The 17,200-nt window shown below is 49.5% G+C and overlaps 1 protein-coding gene across 2 annotated transcripts in view; it reads left to right on the forward strand.

Annotated features, from left to right (window-relative positions):
* The first annotated feature begins 1,243 nt into the window (after positions 1-1,243).
* LOC101931384 (ubiquitin carboxyl-terminal hydrolase CYLD-like) overlaps positions 1,244-17,200 on the forward strand; it is a 29,032-nt gene continuing 13,075 nt past the window's right edge. Inside the window, exons 1-8 of one of the 2 annotated variants that reach the window (XM_005291101.4) lie at positions 1,244-1,372; positions 6,494-6,988; positions 7,524-7,805; positions 8,017-8,092; positions 10,109-10,317; positions 11,337-11,490; positions 13,194-13,329; positions 16,619-16,729. In XM_005291101.4, the coding sequence (XP_005291158.3) occupies positions 6,512-6,988; positions 7,524-7,805; positions 8,017-8,092; positions 10,109-10,317; positions 11,337-11,490; positions 13,194-13,329; positions 16,619-16,729 (1,445 nt within the window). In that variant the 5' untranslated portion in view covers positions 1,244-1,372; positions 6,494-6,511. Of the gene's footprint in view, positions 1,373-2,443; positions 2,569-6,493; positions 6,989-7,523; positions 7,806-8,016; positions 8,093-10,108; positions 10,318-11,336; positions 11,491-13,193; positions 13,330-16,618; positions 16,730-17,200 lie in introns of those variants that run through there. The other variant, XM_065586354.1, reaches the window with a different exon arrangement.

Genomic DNA, 17,200 nt, shown 5'->3' on the forward strand with positions numbered 1-17,200 from the left:
GCTCTGTTCCTGGCCCCCGTGGGGATTCAATTAACATGCTGCTTAGCCTCCTCTTCTACGTTATTAATGAAACTGCACCAGTCCCACTAGGCACAACCCCTGACCCAGAAGAGAAGTGGAGACAGGAAAGAAATAGAGATAAAGGATCGAGAAAAGGACTATAGTGAACACAGACACTGAGAAAGTTTCACTCCTCAGACCCCATCCCATCCTCGTACATCATTTTCCATGGGTGCCCCGTGCTCTCCCCACTCGTCTAAAAACCCTGGGGAAAACATTGCAGTGATGGTCAGCTCCTCACCCAGCCCCTGGCTCCCTGGCCTGGGTTTGAGTGTGCTTGGGCTGCTCATGTGTCCCTGCAAACCAGGAATGACTCTGTTTGCAGGGCCTCTCGCTGTGTGTCCATGCTGGGGTTTGCACATTTTGTTCCATAAACCTCAGCAGACTGGCCACCCGAAGGAGCCCCCGTGTGGCTGAGCCAGTGGCAGACTGAGTGCACACACACACACACACGGGGCCAGCCCTGAGCAGCAAGCGGGCTGGGGACAGAGCAAGTGAGTGTGATGGAGAACAGACATGCCAGAGAGGCTGAGAGTGAGAGAAGAAGGAGGAAAGGGGGAGAAACGATTAGTGCCAGAGCAGGGAGAGAGCAAGGTAAAGGAAAAAGAAAAGACAATATGAGAGCAGGATTCCTTGTCCCTCCCCACAGCCCAGCTGCCATCCCATGCCCTCCTCCCTGACTCCCACCAAAGCCAACCCCTCCCTCCACCAAGGCAAGTGTCCCAGCTGGGATCCCCAGGGCAGGGAAGCACCATGCACAACCCTCTATTCCCCGTCCCTTCGCAGCCAGACACCCACCAGGCCTGGGCAGCATGTGCACCCGCCACCCAGGTGCAGGAATCCCACCCGTGGGGTGCCTCAGACTCAGGTGGCGCCTTGCTGCTGGGGGAGGGCCATGGCCCTGGAGCATGAGGCAGCAACGGACGGGTGCTCACACCCAGCCCCACCCCATTCCCACCCAGGAGGCCTGGTGGGGACTCCCCCTCAGGAGCAGCAGTGGAGGGGCTAGGATACACAGCAAGTCCCCCCGCAAGAGGCGGGGTCAGCTTGCCCTGTCCCCTGTCCTCCCTCCCGCCTCTCATAGGACAGCCGCGTTCGCAACGTCCCTCCCCCTCATCCCGATTGGACTGTTCGGTTCTGCCCCGCGGGCTCTGCGCCCGGCCCGAGAGGGGGCGCTGTGCGGGGAGAGAGCGGCCGCCGCTCTGTCCCGCTCCTCCCCGGACTCTATGGTGCCCCCCCCGACACGGAAGCGCCTTGGCTGCGCGAGGCCCCGGCTCGCTCCGCGGAGGGTCCCGGCGCCCGGGCGCGGGAGGTGAGAGGCGGCGGCGGGTCCCGGCCGGGCCCCAGGGTCCCCGTCGCGAGCGGGAAGCGCCCCCCCCCGCCCCCCAGCACCCGCCTCCCCCCTCTGGGGCCCCTCCCCCCGGGATCCCCTCCCCCCAGGGTCATCTTCCCACCGCCCCCCTCTGGGACACCCCCGCCTGGGGCCCCTCCCCCCGGGATCCCCTCCCCCCAGGGTCGTCTTCCCACCGCCCCCCTCTGGGACACCCCCGCCTGGGGCCCCCCCCGGGATCCCCTCCCCCCAGGGTCATCTTCCCACCCCCTCCCCTCCGGGACACCCCCGCCTGGGGCCCCCCCCGGGATCCCCTCCCCCCAGGGTCATCTTCCCACCGCCCCCCTCTGGGACACCCCCGCCTGGGGCCCCTCCCACCGGGATCCCCTCCCCCCAGGGTCATCTTCCCACCGCCCCCCTCTGGGACACCCCCGCCTGGGGCCCCCCCCGGGATCCCCTCCCCCCAGGGTCATCTTCCCACCCCCTCCCCTCCGGGACACCCCCGCCTGGGGCCCCCCCCGGGATCCCCTCCCCCCAGGGTCATCTTCCCACCGCCCCCCTCTGGGACACCCCCGCCTGGGGCCCCTCCCACCGGGATCCCCTCCCCCCAGGGTCATCTTCCCACCGCCCCCCTCTGGGACACCCCCGCCTGGGGCCCCTCCCCTCCTTCCCATGGGCACCCCACCACCCAGCATGTTAAAGAAGTATGGGCTGGATGAATGGACTGTAAGGTGGATAGAAAGCTGGCTAGATCGTCGGGCTCAACGGGTAGTGATCAATGGCTCCATGTCTAGTTGGCAGCCGGTTTCAAGTGGAGTGCCCCAAGGGTTGGTCCTGGGGCCGGTTTTGTTCAATATCTTAATTAATGATCTGGAGGATGGTGTGGACTGCACCCTCAGCAAGTTTGCAGATGACACTAAACTGGGAGGTGTGGTAGATACACTAGAGGGTAGGGATCTGATACAGAGGGACCTAGACAAATTAGAGGATTGGGCCAAAAGAAACCTGATGAGGTTCAACAAGGACAAGTGCAGAGTCCTGCATTTAGGACAGAAGAATCCCATGCACTGCTACAGACTAGGGACCGAGTGGCTCGGCAGCAGTTCTGCAGAAAGCAACAGAGGGTCCTGTGGCACCTTTGAGACTAACAGAAGTACTGGGAGCATAAGCTTTCGTGGGTAAGAACCTCACTTCTTCAGATGCAAGTAAGAGTTCTGCAGAAAAGGACCTAGGGGTTACAGTGGACGAGAAGCTGGATATGAATCAACAGTGTGCCCTTTTTGGCAGGAAGGCTAATGGCATTTTGGGCTGTATAAGTAGGGACATTGCCAGCAGATCAAGGGACGTGATCGTTCCCCTCTGTTCGACATTGGTGAGGCCTCATCTGGAGTACTGTGTCCAGTTTTGGGCCCCACACTACAAGAAGGATGTGGAAAAATTGGAAAGAGTCCAGCAGAGGGCAACAAAAATGATTAGGGGTCTGGAGCACATAACTTATGAGGAGAGGCTGAGGTAACTGTGATTGTTTAGTCTGCAGAAGAGAAGAGTGAGGAGGGATTTGATAGCTGCCTTCAACTACCTGAAAGGGGGTTCCAAAGAGGATGGATCTAGACTGTTCTCAGTGGTACCTGATGACAGAACAAGAAGCAGTGATCTCAAGTTGCAGTGGGGGAGGTTTAGGTTGGATATTAGGAAAAACTTTTTCACTAGGAGGGTGGTGAAGCACTGGAATGGGTTTCCTAGGGAGGTGGTGAAATCTCCTTCCTTAGAGGTTTTTAAGGTCAGGCTTGACAAAGCCCTGGCTGGGATGATTTAGTTGGTGGTGTTCCTGCTTTGAGCAGGGGGTTGGACTAGATGGCCTCCTGAGGTCCCTTCCAACCCTGATATTCTATGATTCTATAACCCCCTCCCCCCAGGGTCATCTTCCCACCGCCTCCCCTCTGGCACGCTGTGACAAAGTGGGACTGTTCTTAATGTTTCCTCTGAATACTGTGTAGGTGCTTCAGTTTCCCCTATGCATTTCTTAAGTCTCTAGGAGGTGGGATAAAGGCCAGTGTGCATAAATCACGGACACTCTGTCTTCCTGGAAACAAATGACCAGGGCCCTTCCCCCCCCTGCAAGGAAATAGCTAAAGGTGAACAAAAGGATCAGGTGACCTCCTGGCCCAGGAAAGAGACAAAGCCCAGAGAAGGAGGAGCTGGAGGGGGTTTTCAGTTTGGAGCTGGCTGGGGACTAGGAGTGAGGGCAGACAGGGGTGTCTGGCTCGCTGGGCCCCAGAATGGACCTGGCAGAGGGGTCCCGTTCGCTGGACCGACAAGCTCTGTTTTAGACTGTGTTCCTGTCATCTAATAAACCTCTGTTTTACTGGCTGGCTGAGAGTCACGTCTGACTGCGAAGTGGGGGTGTGTGCAGGACCCTCTGGCTTCCCCAGGACCCCGCCTGGGCGGACTCGCTGTGGGAAGCGCATGGAGGGGCATATGCTGAATGCTCCCAGGAGGTGAAGCTGTGTGAGCTTCTTGCCCTGAAGACTGTCTGCTCCATGGGAGAGGAGGCGCCCCAAAGTCCTGACTGGCTTTGTGGGGAGCAGTTACAGAGCATCGCCCGGGGTCTCTGTGACACACGCCCCTCCCCTCCTTCCCATGGGCACCCCACCCCCTGGGATCCCCAACCCCCCACGGTCATCTTCCTACCCCCTCCACTCAGGGACACCCCCTCCCCCCATTTGTGACTCCAACAGAGACAGTCCCAGCCTGTGGTGCACCCCTTACCCCTCAGGGAACCCCCTCTCCCCCTGTAGGGTCACCCCCAGAGCACCCCCCAGAGAGAATCCCCCAACTGCCACTGAACTGCATTCCCAGTGCACTAGGGCCACCCCTTCTCCTGACCCCCCAGCGCTCTGTGTGCTGCAGAAGTGAAAGGTCAGGTAGCTGAGGCCCAGCCGCGAGGGTCTGGCTTTAAGGAAACCCCCGAATTTACCAAACCTAATCAACAAGGAGTTGGAAAATCCTGTATTTAAATTGGAGCCTCCAGCTGCCTGTGTCAGGATCCAAATACCCCATACAGAGCTGGGAACTGGGGAGTGAGACAGACTAGGAGCAAACATGAAATCATCCCGTGCAGTTTGACTGTCCAAAGTATATGGCGTGCCCACAGCAAACAACCAACAATGGTGCCAAGTAAGGTCTTGACCCTGCAAGGGGCTCTGCTCTGTGCCCATCTGGAGCCCTATTAAAGTCACTTTGAGCTGCACCAGTGCAGAGGTCCTGCCTTAGTCTTAACGGTCATTTCAGTATTAAGAAACCGGTATGTTGTTACTAAGCCAGGCAGTTAAATGCTGTTTCAAAATGCGTGTAGGGTTTTCACCCTACAATGACAGCACGATTGAAGGAGCCAAACTTAAAAATCGTGCCTCTGTCTAAATGTGTTTTTACCAGTATAAATACAAGTAACACATAAGGGTCCTATAACCAAAAGAGATTAGAAGGAAGAAATGTTTTATTTTCAGTTTTGTTTTCTGCATTCAACAGCACATAATATACAGCAGGGGTAGGCAACCAATGGCACGTGTGCCAAAGGCGGCACACGAGCTGATTTTCAGTGGCACTCACACTGCCCGGGTCCTGGCCACTGGTCCAGGGGGCTCTGCATTTTAATTTAATTTTAAATGAAGCTTCTAAAACATTTTTAAAACCTTATTTGCTTTACATACAACAATAGTTTAGTTATATATTATAGACTTCTAGAAAGAGACCTTCTACAAACGTTAAAATGTATGACTAGCACGCGAAACCTTCAATGAGAGTGAATCAATGAAGACTCAGCACACCACTTCTGAAAGGTTGCCGACCCCTGGTATACAATCAGACTTACTGTTTTCTCCATGGAGAGAGAACTTTTAAAAAAAAGTGTTGTAAAACTACCACATTAGGCAGGGGGAATTGGCAAGTGCAGCACCAGAAACTGCTTTTACTTCACTTTTTAAAGCTGGCTGGATTTCATGTTGGTGTCCCTTTAGCCAGAGTATAAAACTCGGTGAGATTTCTGTTGTTGTGTTAATTTGAAATGGAAGAAAGTACCTTGTATGTGACACGTGGTTTTCTTGTTAATGTAACAAGGTGATTGGTCTCCAGATCTTTAAAATGCAGAGTCCCTGACTAAGACTACATGCATCACAGACTCTGGGCACCTCATACACCCACAAAGCATCGCTGTGACTATAATGATACCAGACTGCTTTGAAGTGTACTTATGTAGAATATTTGGGTGAATGGCTCTGTGTTACCACCTAGAGAGAGAGAATTCTCACAGTCTTGGATGAGACCTTTGGTAGCCAGCCCTGGTTACCTGTACAGTGTTCATCGACTCCCTATATTTAATGGCAAGGTTAACCACACTGGCAGGCTTGGGCAGGACCTGGCAGTACAACTAGCTCACCAGGCATGGATTGTTCATTGGATATACCACCTGTTCAGGTGTCCTGGCCCCCATCAGCCCCAGAGGAGCATTGTCTAATAGCCAGATGTTTGGGGTATTGACCAGGGCTGTTGCACGGAATCCCCCAGCCCTTCCTCCCAGTTACGTGTGGCATTGTGGGGTTTTCAGCCAGGGCATTAATGTCTAGATTTGCCACATGACGAATGATGATTTTTAACCCTTTTGAAAACTGACCCGATACCTGGTCACTTTCCAGGTTCTGTATAGCTCTGCCCCTTTCTACTTATTTACCTTTGTATAGCCTCCCGTTCCCTGTCCTGACTCCTCCAATGTTTTCACTCTAGTCTGCCTATGTGTCAGTCTCTCAAACAATCACCTTCTTCCGCAACCCCCACCACCACCACCTCCCCGAGTGAGTTTTCACTTCCCTGAACTCATCTGCAAGACTCCTACCCTTGCTAGGCTGCCTGTATGGATCTTGTATAGAAAATCTGGGTAGTTGCTCCCTTTTCTGGATGCCTGTCTCCCCTTAGTCTGTGATCTCCTCAAGACAGGCACAGTCTCTGCTTGTGTGTATGAAAAGCAGCTAGCACATATGGGGGCTACCATAAAACACAATGATAATCACCTGCTCTGTGCTGTCCTGTTGTGATTCTCTAACTTCTCAGGACGGAGTGGAAGCGAAGATGACTACAGCAGTTGTACCAGGCAGCCCTCTGCCTTCACAAGGGGACAGAAACGTTTATTACATCTTGACAGATGATTTTGCATATGGCAGCAAGCTCTTTCCCGCCGGGAGCATGTGCTTCCTCAAAGAGAGGACGTATCTGCACAGTATCGCCTGTGGCATGACGTCCACTCCCTACATGAGGGTCACCATGCTGGAAGGCCATTCCATAGTCACTATCGAGGCAGAAATTCTTCAACCCGTGAATGAGGAGGAAGCGGTTTTCCTTCTGGCCATCAACACCCTCAATGAGCGCTTGAACTATTTCCTGGACCGCTGTAGCCTTGAAGCAGCAGTGAAGGCTACAGTGGGCCAACAGGTGATGGTGGATCTCAACCAACAACTGTTCACCGGCACCATCCGCTACGTTGGGAAGATCACCAAGAGCCCTTTGTCCTCCTCACTCTGTCCATCCTACTTTGGGGTGGAATTACAGGTAAGGTGATTCAGGGGGAGGGAGGCGCTTTCTCCCCCCACCCCCAGTTAACTTTATATAGGCCCAGCATCTCAGCCCAGTGGAAGGGGGTCTGGCTGAGGGGAGTGGACTTGCATTGCCTCCCTGTCACATCTTATAATCAAACCCCTTGTTCAGGAAATCAAATCTTGTTGCCCTGGAAGTGCTAGTTCTAATTATACTGCACTGAACATTTAGCCTTTTTATCCTAATAGCAAGGCCCTGGTTTCCACTGGTAACAGCAGTGTGCCTGGGATCAGAACTCCTGGGATCTGTTCCTGCCTCTGTTCCAGACTCTCGGTGTGACTTGGGCTTCTCTGTCTCTGACTCAGTTTCCCCATTGTAAAATGGGGGTGGGTCTGTATTTTGATCCAGTATAGCAGCTCTGTTGTTCTTATTGGGTTGGGTGGGTACCTCATTTCTGACATGGGGTCATGTCACTGTGCCAAGGGTCAGGTGGCTTCTCTCTGACTTGTCCCTGCCCAGAATGTAATGTGCCTTTCTGCTGGTTCTTCAGGGTGATGGTGAAGGCAGAGGCCACAGTGATGGCACCTATATCGGCTCTGAATATTTCAAGTGTAAGGAGAACTGTGGACTCTTTCTGCCGCTTAACAAAATCCGGTTTATCCCGGCGCTGGGCGGCGACCCAGCGAGAGAGGAGCCCAAACCGGATGTGGACGAGGTTGTTCCTGTAAAAGTGGGGGACACAATTGGCTTCTACCTGGATGACGTCTTCAGACAAGGCATAGCTATGGACGTGTACAAGGAGGGAACCCAGTGGTTTGTTAAAGTTTGCCCGGTAAGAGGAGCTTCCCTTCATTTCTCGTTATCTTGCAGCCTGCCTTGCGGTAGGAGCCTTATCAATGTGCAAAATCAGTTCCCGCACATGAGTGAAGTCTTTGTCTAGGGCAAACAAAACCATTGTTTCCTGTGGGAGACTTTCCTCATCTTACCCCACCACTTACAGTTCATTTAGCTGGCATAACCCTCTATTGCATTGTCTCTTACAGGAAGAAGAAGGACCAACAGATGTTTTCAGAGATATCCCTATGGACTCGGTTGTGAAGGAAGGGCTGCTCTCCCCAGGTGAAGCAGCACACAAATACAGCCACCCCACTGCGTAGAACCCAGTGGATTGGGATTTGCTGTTGGGTTTTTTTTCCTTTTTCTTTCACCTCATTCTCTGCTGTGTGGCTGACAAAGCTAAAATGCAATGGAGGAGTTGGTTACGTTTTTAAAAGGATGATTTGAGGGCTGGAGAAAATGCCCAACAGTGAGAGACTTAGAGAGCTTAGTATATTTAGCTTATTGAAAAGAAGACTGAGAGGCGACCTGATTCCAGTGTATAAATACCTTCCTGGGGAGAAAATACAGGGTACTAAAGGGCTCTTTGTCTATTGGAGAAAGACAGAACAAGAACCAATGTCTGGAGGTTAAAGCCAGACAAATTCAAATTAGAAATAAGACACGGATTATTAACAGTGAGTGGATTAACTATTAGAACAAACTACCAAAAGGAAGCGGTGGATTCTCCAGAGCAGTATAAAAGGGCCTTAGCTTGACTGAGAATCAGTCCCCAAGTTTCCTGACTCTCCTAGGAACGGCCACACTGGGTCAGACCAATGGTCCATCTAGCCCGATACCCTGTCTGAAATGGCGGCCAGAACCAGAGTTTAAGGGGGATTATACAGAACAGGGCAATTATGGAGAGAGCCGCTCCTGTCTTCCCCTCCCGGCTTTTGGTGGTCAGAGGTGTCGTGTAGCCGCAAGCACTATCTTGGCTAATAGCTAATAGCCATTGATGGACCTGTCCTCCATTAACTCATCTCATGCTTTTTTTGAACCCATAGCACCCCATGGCAATGAGTTCACAGGTTCATTGTATGTTGTCTGGAAAAGTCCTTCCTCTTGTTTGTATTAACCCTGCTGCCTATTCATTTCATCTGCTGACCCCTGGTTTTTGTGATGTTGGAAAGGATAAATAACACTCCTCTAGGCATTTTCTCCTCCCCATTCATGATCCTATAGATTTCTATCATCTCCCATTTTAGGCATCTCTTTTCTAACCTGAAACAGCTCTGATCTTTTCAGTCTCTACTTGTATGGAAGCTGTTCCATACCTTTGATCATTTTTGTTGCCCTTCTCTGAACCTCTTCCAGTTCCTCTATATCCGTTCAGTTCTTCTTAGCCTCATACTCATAGATCAGGGGCGGGCAAACTTTTTGGCCTGAGGGCTGCATCCTGTTTCCAAAATTGTATGGAGGGCTGGTTAGGGGAGGCTGTGCCTCCCCAAACAGCCAGGTGTGGCCTGGCCCCTGCCCCCTATCTGACACCCCTCGCCCCCTGGTGCCGCCCCCTCCCCCCCCGGGACTCCTGCCCCATCCACACACCCCCACTCCCCATCCCCTGACGACCCCCCCCCCCGGGACTCCTGCCCCATCCAACACCCCCCCCCCCCCCCGTTCCCTGTCCCCTGACAGCCCCTGGAACCCCTCCTGCCCCATCCAACCCCCCCTCTCCTTCCTGACTGCCCCCTGGTACCCCTGCCCCCATTCAATCCCCCTGTTCCCTGCCCTCTGACTGCCCCAACCCCTATCCACATCCCCACCCCCAGATCACCACCCCAAACTTCCCTGCCCTCTATCCAACACACCCTGCTCCCTGCCCCCTTACCACGCTGCCTGGAGCACCGGTGTCTGGTGGTGCTACAGCCGTGCCGCCCGGCTGGAGCCTGCCCCGCCACCGTGCAGCACAGAGCACTGGGTCAGGTCAGGCTCTGCAATGGCGCTGCCCCAGGAGCTCACAGTCCCGCCGCCCAGAGCATTGCGCCGGCGTTGGGGCAAGCTGAGGCTGCGGGGGAGGGAGAACAGCGGGGGAGGGGCCAGGGGCGAGCCTCCCCCAGGCCGGATGTGGCCCGCGGGTTGTAGTTTGCCCACCTCTGACATAGATCCACTTCTGAGAAGCACAGAAACACTAGGTTGTATTGTTATTAGGAAAACAATGCTGCCAAATATTTGGCAACCACTTATTCTAATGAACAAAGATTGACTTTCCACCCCGGCTCTTGCCCAGGCTTTATTATGTGTATTGTGAATTTTCAGTATTTGAGCCAGACATGGCCCCGGGATCTCTGAGACAACTGAAGCGAGAGAGAAGCGGAAGCGGGGAGGAATTGGAAAGTGAAAAACAGTCCCTGGATGTGAACTCCATGGTACAGATCACCTTAGACAAGGGGAATCTCGTCTCTGGAATCATCCGCTGGTTGGGGTACCTGCCCAAAATTGAGCCCAAAATGGCAGGAGTTGAATTAGTAAGTAGCAAAATAATGTTTCAGTTCTCTAAGGGCACTAAGGTCAGGATTGGCATGTCTTTTGGGGGTCATGAGCGTGTCTGTTTCACAGCATGCCCTAGGTTAGGGTGCTAACATTTCATACTGCTTAATTAAAGAGGCAGGGCAGATTAAGCTGGCCTCTCCTGCTGGGCTCGTGGATGGGATAATGTAGATACTGGTACGCAGACTTTCCTTAGTGGAGGGAGAGTGGTATATTGGTGAGAGCATGGACCTGGGAGCCAGGACTCCTAAGTTCTAGTCCTAGCCCTGCTATTGACTCACTGTGTAAGCTTGGTCAAGTCTCCTCTCTGTCTTTTTCCCCATCTGTAAAATGGGATCATTCTCACCTGCCTGCAGAGGTGTTGTGAGGCTTCATTAGTTATTTGTGAAGTGCTTTGAGATCCTTGGACAATAGCTGCTGCTGTTGGGATTTAGATTCATGAAATTCGTTCTGTGCTGACAAAAGGGATGCACTGGTCTAAAATGTAACTAAACCAAATGCAAAAAATGGGTCAAAATAAGTATAAAGTTGTATGTAGTTGTCAGGTCATGAAATCCCATCCTAACGTCGGCCCTAGCGCAGCCATCAGATATGTGCAACTCTGACGGTGTGATGTGTTTAATAGTGTGTTTGGTCCCATGTAGCATTTCAGTTGATCGTGCCCCCTTGTGGCGAAATTGTTGCTGTTACTCTTTTTCTACAGCTGTGCTCACAAGTGCTGCTTAGTCTAACTTAGCGGCTTTCAACCTTTTTTCATCTGCAGACCCCCTAAAAAATGTCGACTGGAGGTGCAGATCCCTTTGGGAATCCTAGACATAGTCTGTGGACCTCCCGGGGGTCCACGGACCAGGGTTGAAAACCACTGTTCTATAGTAATGACAACCTTCTGCGGACCCCCAGGGATCCGCGGACCATAGGTTGAAAACCACTGATCTAACTCGCTCCTCGAAAGCCTGGCCTGGAACTGCTTGTGGATGGATTTCTGTCCTTTTCACAGGATGAAGAGAAGGGGGTCACAGATGGCGAATGGCTAGGCACGCGCTACTTCCACTGCCCCTCAAAGCGTGGCCTCTTTGTGAAGCTTCAATCATGCCAGCCCGACATGCGCTTCCAGTGTGTGAGCAGCGGTCTCCTGGACCCCAGCACTTGCAGTGAGTTCTCTTAGAAGCTAATGACTCCGGCTAGGACAGGAGGGTCATATGTGGGTCGTCTTTGCTAGTCTCTGTGTTGAGGACCAGCATTTTGTGTAAAATTATAATTCTGAGTCCTGTGGTACCTTTAAGACTAACAGATCTAAAGGTGCCACAGGACTCTCTGTTGCTTTTTACAGATCCAGACTAACACGGCTACCCCTTTGATACTTTAAAAAGCAACAGAGGGTCCTGTGGCACCTTTGAGACTAACAGAAGTACTGGGAGCATAAGCTTTCGTGGGTAAGAACCTCACTTCTTCAGATGCAAGTCATCAGAAGTGAGGTTCTTACCCACGAAAGCTTATGCTCCCAGTACTTCTGTTAGTCTCAAAGGTGCCACAGGACCCTCTGTTGCTTTTTACAGATTCAGACTAACACGGCTACCCCTCTGATACCTTTGATACTTATAATTCTGAGAGTCCCAGGTGCCCTCCTCCATTCCCAAAGAATAGCCCTGATGTATCCTAGCACAACTAAATCTACTGCACTTTATATTCCCCCGCCTGTCCCCATTAGAACTGACTCTAGGACTAATTTTGTTCTCTCGTCCTCTTTCTCATCTCTCCCTTTTCCTTTCACCTTCCATTTTCTCGTTTTCAAGCTATTAGTGGTAGAGCCAGGGGACTGGGAGTTGGGACTCCTCGGATCTATTCTGACATTTGCCACTGACTTGCTGTGACCTTGGCACGTCACTTAAATTCTCTGTTGCCTTAACTTTTCCCTTCTGTAAAATGGGGCTGATACTTACCAACGACACAGGGATGTTGTCAGGCTAAAGCATTTGAGATCCTGCTGCTCTAATATCCCCTTACCACTTGCATCACATGCTGGATCTGCCCTTCAGGAGGTTATTTGTGCTGCAATGGAATAGTTATGGGCCACCTGGAATGGTAGTGTGACCACACTGGCATGGAGCGGAGGGCGTAGATCTTCGGGACAGAGCTGTGGACCCCACAGAATAAATGCTTCTGAGCCTCCGGCAGCTCCTCTGTATGCCTGGAGGCACGGCAGACTTAAAGGGCAGGGAAGTACAGCCAGAGAAGCACGCCTTCCCTCCCCTAGTATGGTTAGACCAACTAACCCGCACCAAAGCCAAGCGGGCAGCAATGTGGTGAATGGGCATTCATCTACCGACTTCGGCTTCCAGCAGCAGCCCTGAGAATCCCCCTAGCTGGTTGTTGGACACTTCCAGTGCAGAAGCGTTTTCTAGGAATGCTTTACACAGAGATCCCATTATTTCAAGCTTACATTCAGCTCGGTGTCAGGAAACTAGCTCTCTCCACGGCGGGCCCTTTCAGCGTCAGACGCTCGCTGACGGGATGAGGAGGATAGTACCGGCGGTGTGGATGGCAGGGAATGTGTAGTGGCTTAAAAAGTCTAGCGGCTGAACGAGTGATCAGCAGATTGCCCAGAGGTTCCCTCTCATGCTGAGGTTATGGGTCTGTGTTCTTGCAGCTGATTATAGTGGGTAAGTGTACCAAGCAATCAAGTCCCCATCCCACAGCGGTTACGGTCTAAATGCAGGGGTGGGTACGGTACAGAACAAACAGAGTGGGTTGTGACCTTTGTAGGTGGACTAGCCCTACAGGAAAGGACCAGGAGGGCAAAGCTGTCCCGAGGGCAAGGGGATGCTAAAAGCAGTTTCTGTTATTTCTGTTGCAGGTAGGATAGATAGTCCTGAGGTTCTGGCTAATTTTCCTCCTCTCAGGAATGGCACAGCCGTGAGTGTTTTACAAGGGCGCATGAGAGGGATTCAAGGCCACTGCAACTCCTGCTACATGGATGCTGCCCTTTTCAGGTAGGAGGCGCTACTCTCCTTTAACCTCATGCAGAATGGCCTCTCTTGACCGTCTCCTTCTGTTAAGCGAGGGCCGTCATCCAGGGCTGATGGTCCTTACTGAGCGTCAAACCAGGCAACTCATCAGGAGCACAGGGATGACACGTAATTTGCACAAAGTAGAGTAGAACGCAATATAGAGATGCAGCTTAGAGATGACAGGTCCCAACCCCCAATAACCTGAAGGAGAAAGTTCTTAGATGCTAAGCACACACCATTTGTGTGTAATGAAAAATCATAGGTTGCCACATTAGATTATATTACTGGTCCTCTCAAGTCTGGTATGTCATCTCAGGTAATGGGCAAAAACTGATACTTAAGAGAAACCTCTAGTAATGCACCCAGCTGATGGGACAGTGCTGTACGTGGGGGGTGGGGAAATCCCTTGGTGACCCCCAGAAGCAGTCAGTTTTAGCCCTGAAGAATGAGATTTGATTATCTCAGCCTGCCTAGCTACAAATGTTCCTAAATTAGCCAAGCCACAGGATTTCACTCATCCACAATTGATGGAAAACTTTCTCATTTCACACTGCCGACTTTCACGCATTCCCTCTTTCCATTCCGTACATCTAAAAATTAATAGTAGCTTAGGTACAAAGTGATCATGACTTGATCGCATTTATAATGTCCAAGCGGAGTAAAGTTCAGACCAGTAATATATATGTTTGGTGCTCTAAAAGGACAAATTTCACAAAGCCGAAAACAGTTCTGAGTCACATCAGCCGGGAGGAAAAATTTACTCAGAAAGATGTGAATGATAATTGAGAGTTGTGTAAGAACACTTTACTAGGTACTGAAAAAGCCACAATTGAGGAAAAAGGCAGTGTAAAGGGACACAAAGAGAAATGTATGCATCAGTACTAATGCAAAACAAGGCAGACGTGTTCAATAAATATTTTGCTTTGTATTGAGGAAAAAACAGATGACGCAATCATATCACGATGATGATGACACTCTTTCCATTCCACTGGTGGCTTGGGAAGATGTTAAACAGCAGCTACGGAAGTTGGACTTTTTAAAATCAACAGGTCCAGAGTACTTGGATCCAAGAGTTTTAAAAGAGCTGGCTGGGAGCTTGCTGGACTGTTAATGTTGATTTTCAATAAGTTTTGGAACACTGGGGAAGTTCCAGAAGACTAAAAGAAAGCTAATGTGCCAGTGTTTTAAAAGGGTAATGGGATGACCCAGGTAATTATAGGCCTCTCAATCAGACATTGATCCCAGGCAAGATAATGGAGCAGCTGATACAGGACTCAATTAACAAAGAATTAAAGGAGGGTAGCATAATTAATGTCAATCAATATGTGTTTATAGAAAATAGATGCTGTCAAACTAACTTGGTGGGTTTTTTTTATGGGATTACAAGTTTGGTTGATAAAGGTAATAGTGTTGATGTAACACACTTCTCTAAGGCATTTGAATTGGTATTGCAAGGCATTTTGATGAAAAAAACTTGAACGATATAAAATTATCATGGCACATATTCAATGGATTAAAATCCCGCCAACTGATAGGTCTCCAAATGTGTTTATAAAAGGGGAATCATCACCGTGTGGGTTTGTTTCTAGTGAGATCCTGCAGGGATCAGTTCTTGGCCTTATGGTAATTTAACTTTTTTATCAATGACCTGGAAGAAAATATAAAATCATCACTGATGAAGTTTGCAGATGACACAAAAATTGCAGGAGTGGTAAATAATGAAAAGGAGCGAACTACATTGTTTGGTAAACTTGGGCACAAGCAAACAATATGCATTTTAATATGGCTAAATGTAAATTGGTACATCTAAAACCAAAGAATGTAGGCCGTATTTACAGGATGGAGGACTCTGGGAAGCAGTGACTCTGAAAAAGATTCAGGGGTTATGGCAAATAATCAGCCGAATGTGCAACGCTGTGGCCAGACAGGCTGAGATCCTTGGATGCATAAACAGGGGAATCTCGAGTAGGAGCAGAGAGATTATTTTACCTCTGAATTTAGCACTGGTGCGACCAGCGTTGGAATACTGTGTCCGGTTCTGGTATCCACAGCTCAAGAAGGATGTTGATAAATTGGAGACGGTTTAGAGAGAAGAGTCATGAGAATGATGAAAGGATTAGAAAATATGCCCTATAGTGTTAAATTGATGGAGCTCAATCTATGTAGTTTAACAAAGAGAATGGTAAAGGGTGACTTGATTACAGTCTATAAGTACACACATGAGGAACAAATACAGACACTCCCCGACTTATACCAGCGTTCCATTCCAGAATGCCTTGCATAACTCAAATTTTGCGTACATTAGAAACGTATACCCAACCATTACGCCAAAAAAAAAAAAAACCACCCTCCTCTTTCTAGCTTACGGAACTTTTTCCGTAAATGCAGATTTGCGTAAGTCAGGTTTGCGTAACCCTGGGGGGGCATCTGTACTTGGTAATGGGATCTTCAGTCTAGCAGAGAAAGGTCTAACATGAAACCAATGGCTGGAAGTTGAAACTAGACAAATCAGAGGTGTAAATTTTTAACAGTGAGGGTAATTAGCTACTCTGTTGGAACAGTATTCCAAGATTGTAGTGGATTCTCCATCACGGGCAATTTGTAAAGCAAGATTGGCTGGATTTTTTTTTTTTTTTTTAAATGATCTGCTGTAGGAATTATTTTGGGGAAGTTCTATGACCTGTGTTATCACAGGCTTGGAAGGACTTGATGTTTATCGGTTAATTTTGGTATAAACGTCCATTTCACCGCACACCCCAACAAAAAAATATTTCCATTGATGATCATTGAAATTTACTGATAGGGAAAATAAGTCAAATGCACTTGAGAACTTGTTAGAGTTTGATTTAAGGATACCTACTGTGTGTGTTTTGCCATGTGATGTTGATAATTTGTGTTTTAATGGTTATAACTTTAGCTTTAACTTCTTGAATTGCAATGTCTACTGTCACTAAGTAATTGTCTGACACCCTCCCCCCATTATTTCCTCCAACTGAAAATTCAAGTTGATAAAAATCTAAATATCAATATTTATTTTTATTTTTGTTTTTATTTCTTTATAATTTTGACAAATAAAATTCTGCCGAGCCTCACTATAGAGGAGGTCAGACAAGCTGATCTCACTAGTCCCTTCTGGTCTTGGCATCTGTGACACTATAAATCTCTCTCTTTCTCCCTTAAATCCGTCCATCTCTATGCTGTGTATCATTTAAAACAAAAACCACTGGGTTATTACCTGATTCCACTGTTACCAACCACTCTCTCTTCCCAGCCTCTTCTCCTGCACCTCTGTGCTGGACTCCATGCTCTTCAAGCCCTCCCTCCCGCCCGACGGGCATGTCCAGAAGATTCTCCGGGATGAGATTGTGAACCCCCTCCGACGGTGAGTACTGTACTTAGGACCACTGAAAGCAGCAAGTCTCTCTTCTGTAATCTCCGTGCTGCTACCACCTCCTTCCAGCCAGAATTGGGTCTGTCACGGTTCAGATTAGGGCTGTCGATTAATCACAATTAACTCAAAAAATTTAATCACCATTTAAAAAATTAATAGCGACTAAAAAAATGAACCGCGGTTTTAATTGCATTATTAAATAATAGAATACCAATTGAAATTTATTAAATACCTTTGGATGTTTTTCTACATTTTCAAATATATTGATTTCAATTACAATGCAGAATACAAAGTGCACGGTGCTCACTTTGTAGTATTATTTTTATTACAAATATTTGCACTGTAAAAATGATAAAAAGTAGTATTTTTCAATTTACCTCAAAGAAGTACTGTAGTGCAATCTCTTTATCGTGAAAGTGCAACTTACAAATGTAGATTTATTTATTTATTTATTTGGTTACA

Source organism: Chrysemys picta, chromosome 2 (genome assembly GCF_011386835.1).
Source record: "Chrysemys picta bellii isolate R12L10 chromosome 2, ASM1138683v2, whole genome shotgun sequence".
Lineage (NCBI taxonomy): Eukaryota > Metazoa > Chordata > Testudines > Emydidae > Chrysemys > Chrysemys picta.